At 36.9% G+C, this 20,162-nt stretch overlaps 3 protein-coding genes across 7 annotated transcripts; 1 reads left to right on the forward strand and 2 right to left on the reverse strand.

Annotated features, from left to right (window-relative positions):
- Nucleotides 1-4,715: 4,715 nt before the first annotated feature.
- Nucleotides 4,716-12,669, reverse strand: LOC149732818 (uncharacterized). Of its 2 annotated transcripts, none has more exons than XM_089883063.1 (13): nt 10,465-12,669; nt 10,132-10,283; nt 9,672-9,813; nt 9,107-9,309; nt 8,432-8,648; nt 8,224-8,362; nt 7,903-7,976; nt 7,730-7,838; nt 7,280-7,463; nt 6,401-6,557; nt 6,067-6,200; nt 5,177-5,757; nt 4,716-5,055 (listed from the first exon to the last, which is right to left on the reverse strand). In XM_089883063.1, the coding sequence occupies exons 1-13, from the start codon at nt 10,708-10,710 to the stop codon at nt 4,937-4,939; spliced, it is 2,457 nt and encodes an 818-aa protein (XP_089739189.1). In that variant the 5' UTR covers nt 10,711-12,669; the 3' UTR covers nt 4,716-4,936. The 2 variants fall into 2 exon arrangements, with proteins under 2 accessions (XP_089739189.1, XP_089739190.1); XM_089883064.1 differs by having other exon boundaries at nt 10,446-10,711.
- LOC149732819 (uncharacterized) lies at nt 12,038-15,545 on the forward strand. The gene is made up of 2 exons (XM_089883062.1): nt 12,038-12,171; nt 12,572-15,545. Exons 1-2 carry the CDS (start codon nt 12,081-12,083, stop codon nt 15,406-15,408), a joined length of 2,928 nt encoding a protein of 975 aa, XP_089739188.1. The 5' UTR covers nt 12,038-12,080; the 3' UTR covers nt 15,409-15,545.
- On the reverse strand, nt 15,001-20,145 carry LOC149732820 (eukaryotic translation initiation factor 2D-like). 4 transcript variants are annotated; one of them, XR_016385560.1, is made up of 11 exons: nt 19,883-20,145; nt 19,439-19,599; nt 18,920-19,072; nt 18,264-18,711; nt 17,938-18,012; nt 17,769-17,864; nt 17,536-17,713; nt 17,099-17,271; nt 16,929-17,036; nt 16,661-16,795; nt 15,001-16,168 (listed from the first exon to the last, which is right to left on the reverse strand). XR_016385560.1 is itself a non-coding variant. In XM_089883071.1 (11 exons), exons 1-11 carry the CDS (start codon nt 20,053-20,055, stop codon nt 16,043-16,045), a joined length of 1,839 nt encoding a protein of 612 aa, XP_089739197.1. In that variant the 5' UTR covers nt 20,056-20,143; the 3' UTR covers nt 15,001-16,042. The 4 variants fall into 4 exon arrangements, 2 of the variants coding, with proteins under 2 accessions (XP_089739197.1, XP_089739199.1); XM_089883071.1 differs by having other exon boundaries at nt 16,929-17,049; nt 19,883-20,143; XM_089883073.1 differs by having other exon boundaries at nt 16,929-17,049; nt 19,926-20,066.
- Between the last annotated feature and the right edge of the window lie 17 nt (nt 20,146-20,162).

Below are 20,162 nucleotides of genomic sequence, written 5' to 3' on the forward strand. Positions count from 1 at the left end.
AATTTAGGGTATCACTGTATTTTTTTTAATTTTTAATTTGTGCAGATGAGAGTTAACCTGGCAAGAGATGTTCTCAGCTGGCGTGTTGGCAAATGCCTTAGTACAATGGTGGGAGCGCAGGGGACATCAGAATTTATTCTCATGTTTGCGAAGTAAATATTCTTCGTAGTCTTATTATTTTTGTGTAGCATTTGTCCCAACATCTAGTTTTAAACCACATTTGAAATTAACTTTACAGATGGTTTGATATTGTCAACTGTAATGCATCGTGCCCTATACGTGATCCTAAAGACAGCAGACTTTTATGGTTGCAAGATAACTTTGTGAAATGTTTGATTGATTGGATGGTAATATCGTGTTATTGTTTCACTGAGGTGTTTAGGACTTACTGAGATTTATTTCTTAGGTTGATGTCAAAACGCACCATCGTGGGGAGGGTAAAAGGCTTATGGCAAAACCTACGTTAGAGGGACTTATATTTACCACACAAAATTTCATTTCTTTAACAAAACGTTTGCTGTCAAGTAGTTCATTGGAATATGTATGCTTGCATTCTTTTACTCAAGATGTACTTGAAGCATTCTTTGGAAACTTGGTATGAAAAATGACGTATTGAATTGCGATTAAAAATATTCTCAACTAAAGTTAACAAAAGTTTTATTTTTAAGCGTCAAATTGGTCGAAGATCTGGAAACCCTGATGTTTCACAGGCTGCATATGGAATTCAGCATATTACTGTTCGGAAGGTGATAAAAAAAGTCAAGGGTTTAAATGGTAGCACTACTTTTGGCAAAGAAAATGCATGGACAGAAGTTAGTGATATTCCACTCCCAAAACGCCCAAGAAAATGAAAATGCAAATTGGTAACAACAGTATTTTTAACTTCTTTACATTTTATTTAGTTCTTTTCTAAGACTATGTGTTTGCCGGTTGCAGGTTTTAGACAATCTTTCAAATAACTTTTTGGAAAAAGCATAAGATAGTAATCGTATAAATAAAGTAACAAGATAAGTTGTTAATTTTAAGACAACATTATTTTCTACCTCACTTCGATCAACTATTCGGTCAACAAAGTGGCTGAATGTAACATCGTGTAAAATTTTACAAGTAATCTTTTTAAAGTCTACAGATGAAATATCACTGCACTGCTGTTTCACCAAGTTATATGTGTACAGCAGAAGATGGTGGTATTCTGTTGATGGATTCCTTAATGATCCAATCCTTTGTTCAAGCAGGGGTATCATTGATCCTGATGGATTTGTGGTGCAAAATGAATTAATGACACTGTAATCGTTTTCAAATTTTTTAGATGCCTTTTTTAATGTGAAGCCTCCAATATACTCAATGACATCCTGTTCTAGTTCTGTAATTTCAGTCTGTAATACTGTGCTTTCTTTTTGTATTGGCTTTACAATTTGCTTCATCATACTCAAAATTGCCACTGATGCCTGCCCATTTTCTATTTTTGATAAAAAAAAACTTGAAGCATTTGTACAAATCAAAGGATATTGTTTTATAATATGTTCCTCATTTTTATTTTTTGCAAATTCCATTATCCAAGTTGTTACTTTTTGTAATCCAAATTGTGAAAGTGTAAAGTCGGGGTTCAGAACTTGATTAACATACGTTATGTCTTCCTCTCTAATAGTGGGATCAGGAGTCGTGGATTGCACTGATGACGATAAATTACTTTCAGTATCCACGTCGGTAAATAGCAGTTCTACAATAACGTCCTCTTGTACATCCATTAGGACCAATACTGCATCAAATATTAACTACTACTGCTGCTGTTGGATGCATGAAATACAGTGCGTTAATGTATTTTTAACACCGGTAACAGTTTATTAAAATAAGTAAATTAGTTTGAGTATAATTTCGAAGCTACACGGAATACTATAACATACCAACAGGTAAAACCATAGTCCGTATATAAACATGTCTGGGTCAAACGATATTTATTGCAGACGGCTATTCTGGCAATCTCATTCTGCTGAGTGTCACTCAACCGTGACCGAGACAATGGAGCATGGTCGGTTGGCTTTCTATGTTCAGTATTCTATGTATAGACTGCTCAGCGTTAATAACTCTGTTTTCGTTGATTTGTTAGGGCGTGAATTAGGTGACAGAACCATAACGGAAAGCTTGTTGTTTTTTTTCTAATTCTCTTCTCTTTGCAGCGTTTAATCTGTTCTTTTTTTTTGTATTGTAAAAAAAGCAAAAATGCATTATATGAAGCACCATATTTTCTAGTATTTATTTTATATAATAAACTACGATAAAGAACAAGACAGATATTTGAACATTATTGCTGCTACGTCACGCGAACATATGAATGGGACGACCGTCAACCGTGGGAAAATAGTTTTTTTTCTTTTTTCATTTATCTCTCGCTTTGTCTCGCTCTCACTCTATCCACTACACTATACAGTGACTGCAAAAATTTCCAAAGTCTTAAATTGTTGTGCATTACTTATTACAGAATTTAGTCGTTCAAAATCTACCGACCAAAATTTTAGTCGGGAGAATAAAAAGCGAAATCGAATTTAGGTGGCGACTAGTTTAGTCGATAGTCGAGAACGCCATCCGAGGGTTGGTATCTGCCTGTTTATAAATTAAATTTAACTGAGTCAAGAACTTGTAGACATGTATGAGTGCAGGAAGTAAGAAATACTATTTTTTCAACGGCTGTGATTGTGAAACTATATAAACCACAGGTTTAAAATGTAAATATATAATATTCTTACAGCAGATCACATATAGGCACAAGTGAGGCAGTTGGTAAGCAAGTTTGGATATATTTACTGCTGCATAAACCCGGTATAAGTAAATGCCTCGACTGTGCCCAATTATACCTAAAACCTTTGCAGAACATTTGTTTTAAAGTGCTAAAGGTAAAAATAACGGCTGAAACGTGTTTCTACGTTTGTGTTTTTATACTAATTACACCACTTGCGATAGTTGAACATCGCATTAACGGCTGAACATGATGCAATGCTATGCCTAAACTGCGACTCGCATAAAAACGGCAGCAATAATAAAACTTGTCTTTTCTTATTTCATGTCGTTTTAATGTTGTGATATCGGCATATTAATTCACAAACTGTTTAAATATAGTAAGGTGGGGAAGACGGGACACCTTTACTACATAATATCCAAATATCCTGATGGTGTTTTAAACAATTAACAGCGGTCCATGAAAGTGGTGAGGATACGGTTTTATAATTCTTTGAATATTCTTTGTTTACTATCAAGGTGACGAGAAAGTAGAATGAAAAGATGTCCCATCTCCCCCCACCCTACTATATAGTCTTTCCACGTCCTTTTTGGTAGTAGAAAAATAATAGTAACAAAATCATGTAACCGTAGCCGCGCGACTCTAAAAAAACGTTATTAATTGTTCAAACGATTAATAAATATGGGATTCAGGTGCTAACGATATCTTCTTTATCTTTTTATCCCACATCTTTATCCCACAGTACCAATATTTGTCATACCGGGTTGTCTGTGACGTCATAGTTCATGTTGTGCCTTTTCTTTTGACGTTGAGTGGTTTGTGACAACCGTTTTCGTATTGCTCGACGTACCTGGGTTATTTGAGAGAATCAGAGAGATAAATTTACCAAACAAAACACACGTGGGTTCAAATAATTCACACCAAGACATGTTGCCCGGGTAGTTGGAGAGAATTGGAGAAGAAAAAGAAAACACGTAGTAATGAAGCGTAGTTGTTCTAGAAATATGTATTACATTGTATAACATTATTCAATCAGAAAAAGCTATCAAACAGAAATATGTATAACATTATTTAATCAGAAAAAGCTCAAATAGTGGTTAAGGGTCTCGTCTTCCCCCAGGCTGCTTTATGTTTGTGAGCGTAGAATTTTACAAATTGTTCCAACCCAGCGCTTTTTTATGAGTTGTCTAAAAATAAAGGTTTCCACAAGGGCACGAAGCGAGTAACATACGTAATGTTTATTTATAAACGAACAATCTTATTTTGTTTACACATTATAGGCATATATATAGTTACTTTTTTTGCCAACTTATTTGCATGCCTACAAACCTGGAATCACGGCCTATCTCCAGTGGGGCGTGCTGGAACACATCAATGTCGAATAACGGTTCTAACACAGTGCATCAATGCACACAAGATTTGGAAGGAGAAGAAACCACGAATATTAATTTATTCAGCATCGCTAGCACTGACGATTTGGAATTCGAGCACCCCAGTTCAAGTAACAATGATACCAAGTTTTCTATTCCGTGTTACAATGACTTATGTGGGGAAATTGACCTTCCAGATTAAAACCCTGCCTGGATGGAAAATCCTAGAATATATTTTACCCAGGAAATTAACTTTCTTTTTTTAATGGGTCAAAAACTAACTTTTAACTGGAATATATATATGATAGTTATCGATTTTTATGTCAGTTATCATTTTTTTAAAGTCATTAATTTTTGTCAGCAGACACGTTTCCGAAGTTTAACAAAGTGCTTTTTTTGTGGTTCATATACATCTAATGTAGTTATGCAATTTTAAGAACGCCTAGTTAGTTTTCTATACTTCGTAGTTTTATATTTTTTTATAACTCATAAAATGATGTAACTTTGTACTGAACTATGTATCTTATATTATTGTGAGGCGAATTTCCAATAGAGCTGTAGATTATGTTACTATTATCACGCGCTGGTTGTTTATTGAAGCGTGAACAACCTTTAAACTTACGACGTCATTTATTCGTGTTAGCGTAGTGCACACTGTATTAGCAAATATTACACTGCGGTTTGTGTACTATTTAAAATAGAGAATGTCTGTCATATATGTGGTGTCTTTTTTCTTTCGGTAAACTCGGGGAAATGAAGCCTAAAATATTATACAATCTTCGCATATTGTTTATTTTTCAAATATTTTCTTCATTGGCCTATCCTCTTTCTGTTACTGTGTTAAAAATATGTTAGAAGTGACATTCGCATTATCGCCTGTCGTTTCTGTTGAATTGGCTTCAATATTTCCAAGTGAATTTAGGATTCCTGGTTGCTTTCCCGGAATGTTACCTGTAAGATATTACAGAACTGTCAGTCAAACGATAAATATGGTACTGCTATTGTGCTCTAATATCTTCACAGCAATAAATGAACTCCATTTGTAATATTAGAAAATATTTACATATATTACCTGTGCTAGTTTCTAGCCACTCAAAAATGTCGCTGTTTTTACGATTGTCTGGGAAAAACTTAGCGGTGTTGGCATGTGGAGATGCTGAATTTACTCGTACAGCATTATTTCGGGTTGTGTTAATGGGTGATGCTGCAGAGAACAGATCATCATCACCGCCAATTTCAGAAGTGGGAAAAACTCGAGGGTGCGCAGATTTTGGTAAAATTCGGTTCCCACGCTTTGTTGACTTACTGGTCGCACTAAATACCGGCTCAGGTAAGGAAAGGCAACCTAGTGTAGTTTGAGGGGTTTTGTACAAAGTCATAACAGCACATGCGACACCTGTGCATCTCATCGGGTAGTTTTGAATGTTAACTCCTTTTCCATCACGTTCTAACTCATTTTCCACTCCCAATAAATTCCCACTTTCTGAACCTATTTTCGCCACATCACCAGTATTAGTGTCAACACACTCAACGTTGTCAATACGGCCTCTGTTAAGCCAACTGTATCCACCGACAAGGTATATCTTACCATCCAAAGAGCATGACCCAGCTTCTGAACGTGTTACCATAACACGATCATGAAACTGCTGTTCCCTAAAGTTAAAATGATGATCATAAACAAACTATTAATTTAAAACTGTGTTCATAGTATGGGGCGGGGTCAGATGGCACTTGTTAATGGTATCATTCTCTTTTCTTGTTTCATTTTGAAAGTAAACAAATAATATTTACAGAATTATTAGACCACAGTCTCGAGACCCCAAAAAACGTTGTTAATTGTTAAAACAAAATTCGAAATTACGGATTTTGAGTTCTAGCAGTACCCTGTTTTACCCACAGTATTATAGTATTTGGGTAAATCGGCAGTAATAACTTTGTTCTGCTCTTTCTAACTATGCTTACTCGAGACATTCAGAATTTAAACTTTCGTTGGGTTGCAGGCCCCCTGAACTATCCATTAAATTTCCATTTAACCGAGTATTGGCAAGCCCTTTGAAGATCGACCACTGATCTGTACCGGGTGTGTAAACTTCAATCTGAAAATCATTTGGTAGTTAACAAAACGCCATTCAAATAATTATAAAGCCGTATCCTTACGACTCCTATAGACCGTTATTAAATGTTTAAAACACGATCAGGATATTTGAATATTATGTGCTAAAGGTGTCCCATCTTCTCCCGTCCTACCTTTTTGTAGAACACCAAAAATGTAAAACATTAAGAACGTCCAACTTACATCTGCCGCTCCATAGATGCCAACTGCAGGGTCGGCAGGATCCACACTTGCTCCACCGACCACGTAAAGTCGATTATGAATGGAATGCAAACTCGCTGAAAACCGTGGTTTTATTAAAGGCTGCTTGCGCTCCCATGTGTTACTAGCAGGGCAGTATCTACAAACAAATGTGTGAAGTCATCAACAAATGCATGTATAACTAGCAAAAAGTGTCAAGGTACAGTTAGTATAAGTTTCGTATGCAACATAACATAGTTTTTAAATGTTTCTTCGAATACAGTATAAAGGGAATTGGCAGCTAAATGGCAGTCGTTAAAAACAAACTACAGCAAAAATAAAGTTCGGTACAAGTGTCATATAAATCGTGGCTAAAAATCGTGGCTGCTAAATTCATAATGCAGTAAAAATTTACTCATGTTGAGTTGTGCTTAGGTGGTTCAATCTCACGTCGAGGTGGTTCAATCTGACTGGTCGTATAAAACGCTATTTACTAAACAGCAATGAAAACTGTGGTAACTCCACGCCTATAAAACTCAAAACTCATAAACAGCACTAAAAGACAGGGGGATATATAGCTCTTAACAGAAGCAACCCAGAGAAAAAAACCGGTTGCATTCTCGCTTTTTTAAACGGCCGCGTATTGGTATGCTAGTAGACGGTGATGCAGAAAGAAAACAAAGTGGTTGAAACCGACGCTGGTCGAAACACTTGTGCTCAAAACGCCACACAACGGAAAAAATCACATTAAATGTAAGGAGTGGGGGAATCTTTAAGTTACAGTTATTAGAAGAAAAGTGTACATAAAAATATAAAGGTTTACAAAGACAGTACCTATTTATATAAAAATCTAAATAATAAGGTTATTTAAAGGTAGATCACCTTTCTACTCTTCTTGAAACTAAATCGTCACTAGACCCCCCTACTGCATACACTTTGCTACTGAGACTGCTGACAGCAACGTGTCTCCTTGGACTACTTATCGGTGCAACTTCGTCCCAACTGTTGGTAGCTGGGTCGTAGACTTCGACCTCAGCAACTGTTACACCGTTGTTAACTCGTCCGCCTAAAAATCAACAAGCTGCTACCATTGCTGTGGGCGTGTGTGTCATAGTGCAAGACCTCAGGCAATTACACCAAGTCCATATAATGGTCCCCTTTGTCATAAACAGTAAATGCGTGAAACAGAACACTCGTGTTATACCGACTGCCGGTGCTTCGCCCCCGCTACGCGAGAATAAACAAGTCACATTCATTTATACATTCATGTGTAAATTGTGACAGCACACTACGATTTCATTTTCAAAAAACGTTTATTTTTCTTTATCGCACCTACTACGTATAACTTCATTTCCAAAGCAGCCATCTGGAAGCTTTCTCGAGGTTTCTTCATACGAGAAACTGTCAGCCATTCCTCGGACCAGAGGTCGTATCTCCACACCTATACACGAATAAATGTTTCAAACAAAGGTTTTAAGTAAACACTGATAGGCATGGAACTTTACCTTGTCGCTGGGAGAAGACCATCCCTCTGTACTATCTCCCCCTGCCACATACAAGTATCCCCCGAGCACTGCAACTACATATAATATGAGGGGTAAGATGAGACAAGTATCGTTGTATTTTCTTACCCTGCTTGGTTATAAAAAAAATATATATAAAAAAATATAATCGTATACCCGCTACTTTAAAAGAGCGCTGTTAATTGCTGAAAATGCCATTAGAAATCATTGGATTTAGGGGCTAAATGTATCCCATCTTACCTGATGGTACAGAAAGGTACACCAGTAACTATATACGACAAATCGCTCCTACAATAATCACACCTGCATGGTGATGACGTGGCTCTGGTAGATTGGCCAAATGCTTCCATTCTCCTTCTGTGACGTCACAGTAGAATATTTTATCAGTCAGCGAGCCATCTCGTTTAAGGGATAAGCCTCCGCTTCCAATAATGGCATTCGTCTATATATGTAAAACATAGGCCCAAGAGTGTGGCAATATATGTTATGTGTCGATCTCAGAGCATCTTACTTTAAATGTCGTTCGAGGAATTGTTCTTGCACTTTGGAAAATGCTTCTTCTATGCGCTAGAAGATGAAATCTAACAGCTTCTCTGACAAGGTCGCCAACTTTTGGCACATTGGTGACGTATTCAGAAGCTTCCACGTGATCAACAAGTTCGCTCTCGGGAATGAACGGAAAGCGGATATGACGCATGAGACGACCGGCATACGTCATTCGAGTTGGCCTGTATTAGCCATGATTTTATAAATCCATTTATACGGTGGGGTAATATTGAATATGTTTTTCATCTCTTTCCTCGTCCGATTTAGCAGTAAACAAAGAAATTTTCCAAAATAATATTATCGTATAGCCCTCGCTACTCTATAAAGAACCTTGCAAATTGTTTAAAAACAATCAGGAAATATCGGATTTGGGTTCTAACACAAATCGTATCCTATTTTACCCCACAGTACTATATAGTGTATAGTAGGGTGAGGGAAGACGGGACACTCTTGGCACATAATATCCAAACATTCTAATCGTGTTTTAAATAATTACCAATTGTCTTTGGAATTCGTGACAACGCGGTTTTATAATTCATTGAATGTTCTTTGTTTACTACCAAACGGGACAAGAAATAGAACGCAAATGTGTCCCATCTTCCGCACCCTACTATATATGCACAGTATATTCTGCACTAACTTATCCCCGTCCATCCACCGCACAACTGCATCAAAGGCGTTCAGCTCAGTATTCACTGCCAGATCTTGTCTTGGTAGCAAGCTTTGCAGCTCACAATATCTAAGCTTTAAAAACTCCTTTTGATGGCAAACCGTCATAAAATTCTTGCAAGCCATCGAATAACAGCGTTCCAGTAATTCATTTAGACTGTACAAGTTTGCAACCTGTTAAATAGCCATGTTAGGTGTAGCGATCATGCTTATTTCCTTCCTATTCAATTTATTATTTAAGATTTTTAATTTATTAATTTTGTTCTGTTTTAAATATAGCGACATGGGCTATAGACATAAACTATAGAGACTAGACACCAACGTCATTTTTATGTTCAAACAACTTCAAACACGTTATACTGTAGCTGTATCCAGTGGCGGAGCCAGAAAAAAAAAAGGTGCTTAATCTATAAATGTTCAACAATTTTTTTAACTTTTTTTTAAAAATTATTATTTATTTATTTTTTAGTTTATAAGGGAGGTGATCGCGACCCCTAAACCCCCCTGGCTGCGCCACTGGGTGTAGCCTATTTTACTTGCAAAGTCCGAAGACAGTTTTTCACACAAAGCATTTCAGCAAGGAAATCTCCGCAAGCAGCTACTACTGCTGGGATTCTCAGGAACGAAGCGGCAGATAACATATCATCAACCGTGTGTTGAGACAATGTAATAGAAGTACTGCAAATATTTTGGTGAAAATAATATACACTTGTCATTATAATTTGCATTTTGTAGACCTTAGGGCTGTGGATTTACCATCAGCCACGCTATATTTAACATTTTTTCTGAAGTTTTTTAACCCCATAGCATGTTTTTAACGAATTTTGTTTGCTGCTAATTTCCTTTTCATAGTTTTTGTAATTAAAATGGTCTCGTAAAAGCTATTGTATTTTTACGCCCTCACTCTTGATTTGAATCATTTGTGCAAAATTTGGTAAAGTTAAAAAAGTTTTAAAAAAGAGTAAAAAGACTCCTGACCGTGGCCACTTTAGTTACCTGTACATCGCTTCTAAAATTTGGTCCACAGTTTTTGGCTTGATGCCAAGCAAGGGTATTTTGGTCAATTCGCTATTAATTATTTCGCCTTGCTTTTTTTCTCTGGCAACGAACATGTCTTTCAAATATCCACTGCATGCAGCAAGTACAATCTATTTGGATTAATTTGATATCAGTTTAGTGCTTGTGTAGTATACACTGTTTCTTTATTTCAGCATACTTTATTTATAGTAGTATATATAAATCCGAGCGTGACTATACTTTATACAAAATCTAAAATGTTGTGCCTTTGGATTTTTAAGTAAAACAGACACCTTTTGCGTTGTATTCGACCTTATGTGCTTTAAATTGGGTCTTTTCCACATTTAGTAGCACATCACAGAGTTGTTGTTTTTTCCATAATTCCCGAACTTCGTCAAGGAAGTAGTTCTTATGCTTGTGTAACTCATACTGCTTCTCACGACAAGTGTTGGCTTCGGTATTTAAAACATCATCGGCAGCGACGAGGGCATTTTTCGACGGCTTACGTGGTGTTATGTAACTCCCAACAGATTTTACATTTCGACGACGAAAATCCATGGCCTAAACTTTAATATGTTAACTGGATATTTTATATTTTGTATCTGACCATTTTATACAAAAGTATTATTTCACACACACTGCTTTTTGACGTCATAACTGTTGGGAAACGGGTTCAATACTAACTTATTGGCTGACAAAAAATTTTTTATTACTGTGTGCTTGCCGTTTGGATTAGTCGTTACTGTAGCGTGTAGCAATATAGCACATGCATGCTCCTCGCCGTGACATAATGGTTTTATAGAGAAGCGCTTATTCCTTGAGCCAGAGTTTACGGTTCCAGTCTCGATGCGACGTTGTTGGTTGTGTAGATTTAGACTTAATAAAAAAATCTGACACAAATTAAAAAAATGACTACTTATTAAGTTGCGTACGTGTAACTAGTAAGCGAGGTATAATACCCGGGATATGGGGTATAAGACATGTTGTCACATTAAATGGGTGCCATCGATGCATTATCATTATATCTGTTGGTGGGGGAAATAAGGGACACCTTCAGCACATAATATCCAAATATCCTTGTCGTATTTTAGTTGGTCAATGGAAGTCGGGAGGATACGGTTTTATAATTCTTTGATTGTTCTTTGTTTACTACCAAATGGGACTGAAAAGTAGAATGAAAAGGAGTCCCATCTTTCCCACCTTACTATATTTAAGCTTAGGTATACGAGCTTTTACTTTTTTGACCGCGACATAAGCATAAAGAACAACATGTTTGCAACAGTCGTGACCACTAACACGAACCTGATTCTGTCTAGAAGTCCGGTTTTGGAAACATTAATCAGTCTCACTTGTTATTGATCTTCAAATCACGTTTATTGTGAGTAATCTAAGTTAGCAGACACTGCTGCCCAACTGCCTGCAGCGAGATACCAGTCTGCCCCGAGCCAATACATATAAATTAAAGCCGAAATTTCAACATATATATAAATTAATCTTTTTGTGCCAAAACACATTCACATTGTCCAAAATATTGTAAAGTATCCGAGGCAAAGCGAAACAAGAAATCTGATTTCCGCCAATAGCAACAACAACACGTGACGTAGGAGGCGCATTAATCTAAAGATTGTCATAATATGAAGCCCTCCAACACGTATTCTTATCACACCAGTTGCTCCAGTGAGAGTTAAGGCTGTGGCCAGGTATGGCTGGTGGTTTGTGACCACGAAGCGGGTGGTTCAGTTGTTGCTTAATTTACAGTTAAAAAGACAGACGCGTGAAATTCAAAGAATAAACTTAGGTTTAAATAAAGGTTATTCGATACAATCTATTACGTGCGTACGCGTCTATGAACAAACAAAATAAACATAACGCGCTTTTTGTGGTTTTGTGCAGGCAGTTTGAAATTAACTCTACTGAATTGGTTATCCATGGACAAATTACAAACAAATTTCGCTTTGTTGGTTGTTTTACTTAGCTGGAGTACGATTTTTGCAGCAGATGGATCAATATGGCTAACAGGTAAGCTTCTATATGAAATTTTATGAATATTAGTTTTATTGTGTATTTATATTTAGGCAGTATTTTTATGTGTCTTGCCAAAGGACACACACGCCCACACAGTGGTAGAGGCCACAAAAAGCGAAACCGTAAACTGAATATAAATATGGTATAAGGGTGGGGGAAGACGGGACACATTTGGAACATAATATTCAAATAGCCTGATAATGGTTAAACAATTAACATCAGTTTATATGGGAGTCGTGAAGATGCGGTTTTACATTTCTTTTAATGTTTTTTGTTTACTGCATAATGGGACGTCCCATCTTCCCCCACCCACTATATCTTTATAAATATTACTATTTTTTATCGAAAATGTATACACTCCGTAACAATGTATATATTATGTTGACATTCACAGATATCAGCAACAACATGGACGGCTGTGCTGCTGGTTCAAGCAACATCTCTGAACATTGCAACTGCTCGGTAACTCACTTTCCCTGCGAATGTCGCAACAGTGCATCTGGCTGTCCAACTGGCAATGACACTTGCATTCCACGATACCAACTATGTGATGGAGTTTCGCATTGTCCGTATGGAAGTGACGAGACAGGCTGTTCTTGCGGAATAAACCAAGTTCGCTGCGGTTGCCTTTTCCAGAAGAGCAATTGCCGAAATGATACGCCATGTTTGAATATCTCAAGAGTAATGGACGGGACAACCGACTGTCCAGACAAAAGTGACGAGCCATGTATGTTTGGCTTGGACCGTCATTACCTTTCGTGCCGATTAGAGCTCTTCCAATGCCCGACCATGCACACAATGAAGAATGTTATCTTGTTCGGTCTTCGGTGGCGAATACGTGGTATTAAATGTTGGCAGATAGAGCAGGAATGCAGGATAGGGGACCCTCTATGTATTAGAAACCAGTGGAGGTGCGTTCAAATTCGCAGCTGGAACCTTGCAGTACAACACTGCCGGGATTTATTAAACGAAACAAACTCAATGATAATTTGTAAAAATAACGATCTTGCATTGGGGCCGTCATTATGTTCTCCTTTTAAAGCGTGTGAGTTCGGAAGATATACCTGGAAAATACATGCGCACGGGTTCAAGTGCCAAGCTAAATCTTCATACTCATGCGATAGCAGAGACGTTTATATTCCACAACGCAACTTGTATGATAATGACGTCAACTGCGCGGACGGCTCCGATCTCTGTTTCCAAGATGGAAAATTTAAATGTTTTCGATGCTTGGATGGAAGTCTCATTATTTCTCCAAAACAAGTCTGCGATGGGACGTTTGACTGTTTTGATATGTCGGACGAAAAATCATGCAAAAATCGAACTTTGTATCAAACTATTTTCGGTTCTAAGAGATTACAGCATTCCAGGGAGGTATGCCCATCAAATAAAGTATACTGCTCTAATAGAACTGGCTGCATAGATACTGACCGGGCATTTTTTAATATTGTGCATTGGCGGTGCGATGATGCGATTCAGAACTTATCAATGAACGGCTTTGCTCCTGTACGAGTGCAGAGAAACCGCACGAGAACCAGGTGTAAACGGTTTCCTGATATTCGGGCGTTTAAGTGTGACGGCATAGCCCAATGCTTGTACGGCGATGATGAATGCGGATGCGACAATGAGCTGGGGGTTTGTAAAACCCCGAACAAGAGGTGTTGGTATGGCGGAGCGAAAGTAAAAATGTGCGACGGAATACAGTCTCTTGTTATTATACCTAGATGGAAGAGAAGACAGTTTTTACGAAAGAAGGCCAATGGAAATTGGAGATATCGTAACTTTTTTGGTGTTTGCGAAGTCGGATTTGATGAAGTAAACTGCTCGAACAGGTATTACTGCCACCAAGGTGCTTCTATAAGCATTCACAACTCAAGGGTTTGTAACGGAATTATTGACTGCAATGATGCTTCGGATGAGGCAGTTTCCAAATGCAATCTTAGTCGGTACTATTGCAAGAACGGGAAGCCGTTATCCGTACCTATGTTTCAGGTTGAAGACGGTGTCAGAGATTGTACCGATGGTAGTGACGAGTGTCCACCTAACAGCAAAAAGTCATCAGTATTTTCTTCTCAATATGAAATGATTGCAAATACTTTCATACGCGCAGTATTTTGGATCATGAGTTTTCTGAGCATTTTCGGTAATTCTCTGGTTATTTATTCCGCTATAAAAGACTTTATATACCAAAAGAACGCTGCGTGTACTGAGAAATGCCAAAACTGGATGGTGGTAAACTTAGCCATTTCCGATATTCTCATGGGTTTGTTTCTATTGATTATTTGTATCAAGGGGGTCCATTTTTCTGGTTCTTACTGTTACCATGACATTGCGTGGAGAAGCAGTACCACTTGTTCATCGCTTGGGGCGCTAGCGACCCTATCAACAGAAGCTTCAATAATGATGATGACAGTAATGACAATTTACCGAATTCTTGCAGTTTACCGGCCGTTTCTTGTCCGTTCAATGCGGGTTAAGTGGCTCGTACCGCCTGTGCTATTCGTATGGCTTATAGCAGTGCTTGTAGCAGCTATACCACTGGTGAAACTGCCATCTGGGTATTTTGTGACCTCTGTGTGGTATCCGAACAGGTTTTACAGATCCGAAGAAATGTCAAAGAAAAACATGATGTTGTTGGCGAACCGAGCCACAAACCACACCGTCACAGCGTGGGAAGACGCCAAGGACGTTGTTGGAAATGCATATAAGTTATACACAATTAGGAGGGAGATCGGATACTATGGCGGGACCAGTGTTTGCATGCCTCGTCTGTATCTAAAAGTCGGTGATGCAACTTGGGGATATTCGACCTTCATCGTCACATTCAATTTTATCCTTTTCATGTTTATTTTCGTCAGTTACATATTGATATATAAAAAGGGCACGAAAATGAAGCCACAGAAAGACAAAAGTAGAAAGTTACAAAACAAAATCACTCGCTTGATTATTACGGATTTTTGTTGCTGGATTCCCATTTGCCTGCTGGCCTACATAAGTTTGGGTGGCGTAGCATTAAACAAGATCGTTTACGCCGTTAGCGCTGGGTTAATCTTCCCGATTAACAGCGCTTTAAATCCCTTGTTGTATTCTTCCGTTATCGAAACTAATGTGTTGAAACTGTGGCGCTTAATTAGCCGTGCGAGTAAGAAGACATCTTCAGTAGAATCGCCACAAAACACAGGTTCAACTGCCGTCACACCACAACAAAAAGCTAAAATTTCGTCTCTGTAATACTAATCACAGATTTTGTATATAGAGTATCTAACGTACAATCGCTAAAACGAATTGTAAACCTTTTAACATTGTCTACTGTTTTATCGTTGTACATTCAATTAATGCGAAAACAAAATAAAGTCAAAAAGTCTTGATTTTGTTTTATCAAGGACCGATCAGGATTTTCTGATTTAAACTGTAAACAAGTTGAACTCTTAGAGTAATAGGCAACCGATACCAAGTAAAATGACACAATCCCTTTAGAAAAACAACCACGGTAGTCTACTGTGACTCTCCCCCATAAAGTTCAAAAATGAAGAGAAACATTAATTTCACACAGCAGACTTACAACGTCATCGCTCAAGATCCTACTACACACAAAGGGGAGTAAATTCAGCTGCGGGGAAAAAAACATAACACGAACGCAAAAGAAAGTAAAGCATATAGGTACAAATAAAAATATCCAATAAGTTGAACAAATTATTAGATATTTCAAATGTCATAACAACTTTGCCTCACCTATATTGATTCAGTAACTTTCCTCATATAGACTCTTTGTAGGAATTTTCAACAGAAATCCTACACCACCTCTTGTACATTTTCAAACAAAGTCATGTAAGGTTTATTTATTGCTGAATTTAAACTGACTAAATTATTTTCGCTTTCCTTTTGGTTTGGGAGCATTTTCTAAACCCTTTAAATACTTTCGCGGCAGTTTATATAACTCCCCAGTAAGAATGGACTCAACGTTTTGTACTTGGTTTCCCTGGACTAAAACCTGGATCAATAGGATTAAAATTAAAATAAAATTATTGATACTGTAATATATATCCTTGAAACTACTTAAGGTGGCTGTACACAGTATCCGGCATGCGAGTTCGCTTGCGAAGTCGTATGCAAACCCATTACCGAGTTCCGCATGCGGCAGCGAAATCCGGACAAAACAGACAAAACGGACGAATTCCGGATACTGTGTACAGCCACCTTTACAAAGTAATATACATGATAACTAATAAGCTGGCAGTTGGCATGAGATGTATGAAACAGAACACCTGTGTGATACCAACATACGTGATGAATATGATTTGGTATACTCATTTTAACTACAATTAAATTGTTGTTCTGTTTAATGATTTAAATTTTTGCAATAGAGGTAAATGTTGCAACAAGGTAAACAGCTTTGCTTACATTATCAAAGCAGTGTCCTAAAATGTTTTAAAATAGCGAGCAAGGTGGTGAGGCAACATACAATAACTAACTTCTATAATACCTGATAAAATGGGTGGTTTGGTTTTGAATTAGGCAACACACTAATAGAGGTGCTGGCTTGCGCAGATTTTCTTATCACATCCATAAACTGGTGTGGATCAATCAAAAAACTTTCAAGATTTTTAACCAGAGTTACCTGAGTTGGATATAATGACATTAATATATTGTAACTCATAAGCTGGCATGAGGTGTATAAAACAGAACATCTGTGTAACAAAACTCTTGTTTTTCGGCCACATGAAGATAAAGTATAAATATGGCAAACTTACTTTTTTATTCCCAGTTCGCTTCTGTGTAGATATTTCAACACATGGAGGCGTCCCTTTATGTACAATGGGCGTCATATTCTTAAACTTGAGCTGATAATGTACTTGCATCTTAGATGTCAAACTAAAAATTAAAACCTTACAAAGAATCCTATTATAATAACAGACCTCACATTTTGAATACATTTTCCCAGCTTTCTTGTGTTACATCTGCTGAACCTTGTCGACCAAATAATGTATTGTGTAAAATTGGATCAAGTTTCACATATCGACCATCAGCGAGGTTATTCATATTAACATATTCAGTTACAAGACTTCTCACTTCTGTGGGCATCAGCACGCCACCCTATATGCAAAAAAAAACAGTTTAATATAACAATGTAATATGTCATTTTTAGAGATACGAATCTTTTTATCTTAAATCAAAGCATGCTTATATTCAGTTTTAAAAATACAGTGCTAGTTTTTATCTTTACTGGAATGGTAGAATAAATAAATCCAAACTAATAAAAAAACTCAATTAGCCACTGAGTTCATCCTAGAAAAACAACAAAACAGAACAATATTCTAATAAAATTTCATCATCTAAATTGTTTAACACAAATCTAACCTTAGAAACACCCATCTCCTTAAAAAAGGGAAGTGTAGCTGCGTTCACTCCACATAAAAGTGAAATTTCAGGAGGTTCATATTGTTTTTGTGTAACTACACCAAATTGAACTTCTGTATTTTTTTCTTCGCTCTCATTTGTATCAGCCTCCCTTTTGACAACCTTGAAATGGCAGTAACTAAAAATAAAATTGTTAAAAGTCAAAAATACTCTTCACAAAGTTAAAGACTTACTCTTGGTGTGAGCGATTTACTTTTACAATGCTGTCAGCTCCTTTCGTTAATTCTTTCACTTCAATAAGACCAGTGGCTGCAACTGACTTGAGATATCTTAAATAACAATAATGTTAAGAAATATGAGTGGTAACACTACTGGGAGGGGTAAAAGGGGTAGGATACTTACTTTCCTAACTTTTTATACGATGTTTTCTTTATTTCTAAATTCACATCGGGTGGTGAACAAGGCAGAACATGAGACCTTCACAAAAATTTGTAGATATAACTTAAATGTAAGCAACTTTTTATCCTTGTGTATAAGGACAATGATAGTTGATATGGGTTTTCTGTATTGCACCGCAATTTCCTTTAAAAGTGTTGCTTAAGGACAAATGCACCCCGACTTTGCATACTAATCGATGACTGCTTAATATGCTTATAACATCATTGTACCAGGAGCATTCACATGCAGACTAATACAGTTTACTATACAAACAATAACATGCATTTTACCTGTAAAATGAGCTTGCCAGTATTGGAAGTTGGTTATCTTTTAATGTTGATTTAATTGCAGTCATGAAACAAACACGCAACACCTCGTCCATATCAATAACTTCCTCTATCTCTGTTTCGTCCTCAACAGAAGTAGACTCATTAATAGATTCCTTCTCCATTAGGGTTTCTGTCTCATTTTCAACACTTTCCACGGTGTCTGTACTTTGTTTATCACCTCCTTCCAAGCTACATCCAGCCTCAGTTGTGTCTGTTGTTTCAGTTTCCACCTCACTGCTATTTATTTCAACATTTTCAACAAGATTTTCTAATTCAGTGTTTTTGTTCAATGCACTGTTCTCATGTGTACTGAAAGTATGTGGTATGGTGGGGGGTTGTGTCTTTTCACCAAGAGACCAAAGATGGTCGCCAAACACATGCAGAATATGAACAGCTTTGCCACGTTTGTCTGAGTAAAACATAGGAAATAACTTACCAAAAATCTTTATAAGTTTATATAATATACATGTATATTTTTCAGTATTGGTAAGCAAATTGATTGACAGTTGACATTGAATGGAATAACATTAATAAAATGTGAATTAGATATCACTAATATAGATCTTTAATTATACATCATGGCATGAATGATTTGTGTTATCTAAATAAAATATTACCTATACTTTCCACCATTTCATTAGAAGACATGAGAGCCACCCCCACAGCCAATGCTGATGAATTCTCTAATGTATTAATGCCAACCACTGACCCTCTTTCAAAGCATGGGAAGTCAAGATTGGGATGAAAAACAACCCCAGGCAACATCAAATCTAAATAAAATATAACAGACATTTTATGCGGAATACAAATTCATACTTAAGTACATTAGTACTTTATTTAAGGAAGCAATATCATAAAAGTAGTGTATGAACCAGAATACTTGTGTTAATACAACTGTTTTCTGGCCACGTCAGGATAAAGCAAGATCACAAAAGACAAAGGTTTCAGACAAAGACAATGGACAAGTTGAAGCATATGATACACCTTTTTGCGCGTTTTCAAAGTTAATTTAAGACACAATCGCTCGAGTTTAAAAAAACATCTGCGGTGAGTATTAATGAGTCCTAACTCCCAAGGGACAGTGTGAGAATTTTTGTCGGCCACCAGCTAAAGAATTATCGCTAAATTAGGATTACCTGCGCCATTAGCAAGCTTCTGTATAACAAATGTTTGGGTTGGTATAGAAGGAACAAGCATTGTATGTTCCCATAGGAAGTAAACAGAAGGAAATATCTTCTTTTCATGTTCGAACAGCACCGGGCTGTTTCTCATAGAGTAGATTGCCACATTATCACCTCTGTGTAAAACAATACAATAAGATGGGTACCAGTGTACAATCTATCGTTGTGCAAACTATGCGGAAAAAACATAAAAAAAACGCTGAATCATCACAATTTAAAACATGCTACAAGATCGGAAAGAACAAGTGGATTTTTCAGAAACTCAGATTCTAAATGAGGTTTTAATGTATGGTGTGGCAGTTTTAGTGTATGTTTATTGTATAATAATGATATCTGGTTAACAGCATTTATTTCAAAATAAATATCTTTAACATTTTTTTAGCCTATACCAACACATACTTATGGGAATATAGCTTGAGAATATAAACTTCTTCTTTATTACCGATGACTTCGGTTATTGGCAAGCTAAACCCATTGGCAGAGAACGATTTTTCAACTTCACTGCGCAGTCGTTTCTTGTCTGAGCTTCGAAGTAAAGTGTTTGACTTAGTTCTAAACGGTTTTTGAAACATTCTAAAGTTAGATCATTCGTCTTGCAACAAAATACTGAACAGTAATCTGGCACTTTATATGGGAAATTCCCAAATACGAAAAATCTGACGCATATAAAAAAATAGAA

The sequence above is a fragment of the Ciona robusta genome, chromosome 8 (genome assembly GCF_009617815.1).
Source record: "Ciona robusta chromosome 8, ASM961781v2".
In the NCBI taxonomy this organism is placed as follows: Eukaryota; Metazoa; Chordata; class Ascidiacea; order Phlebobranchia; family Cionidae; genus Ciona; species Ciona robusta.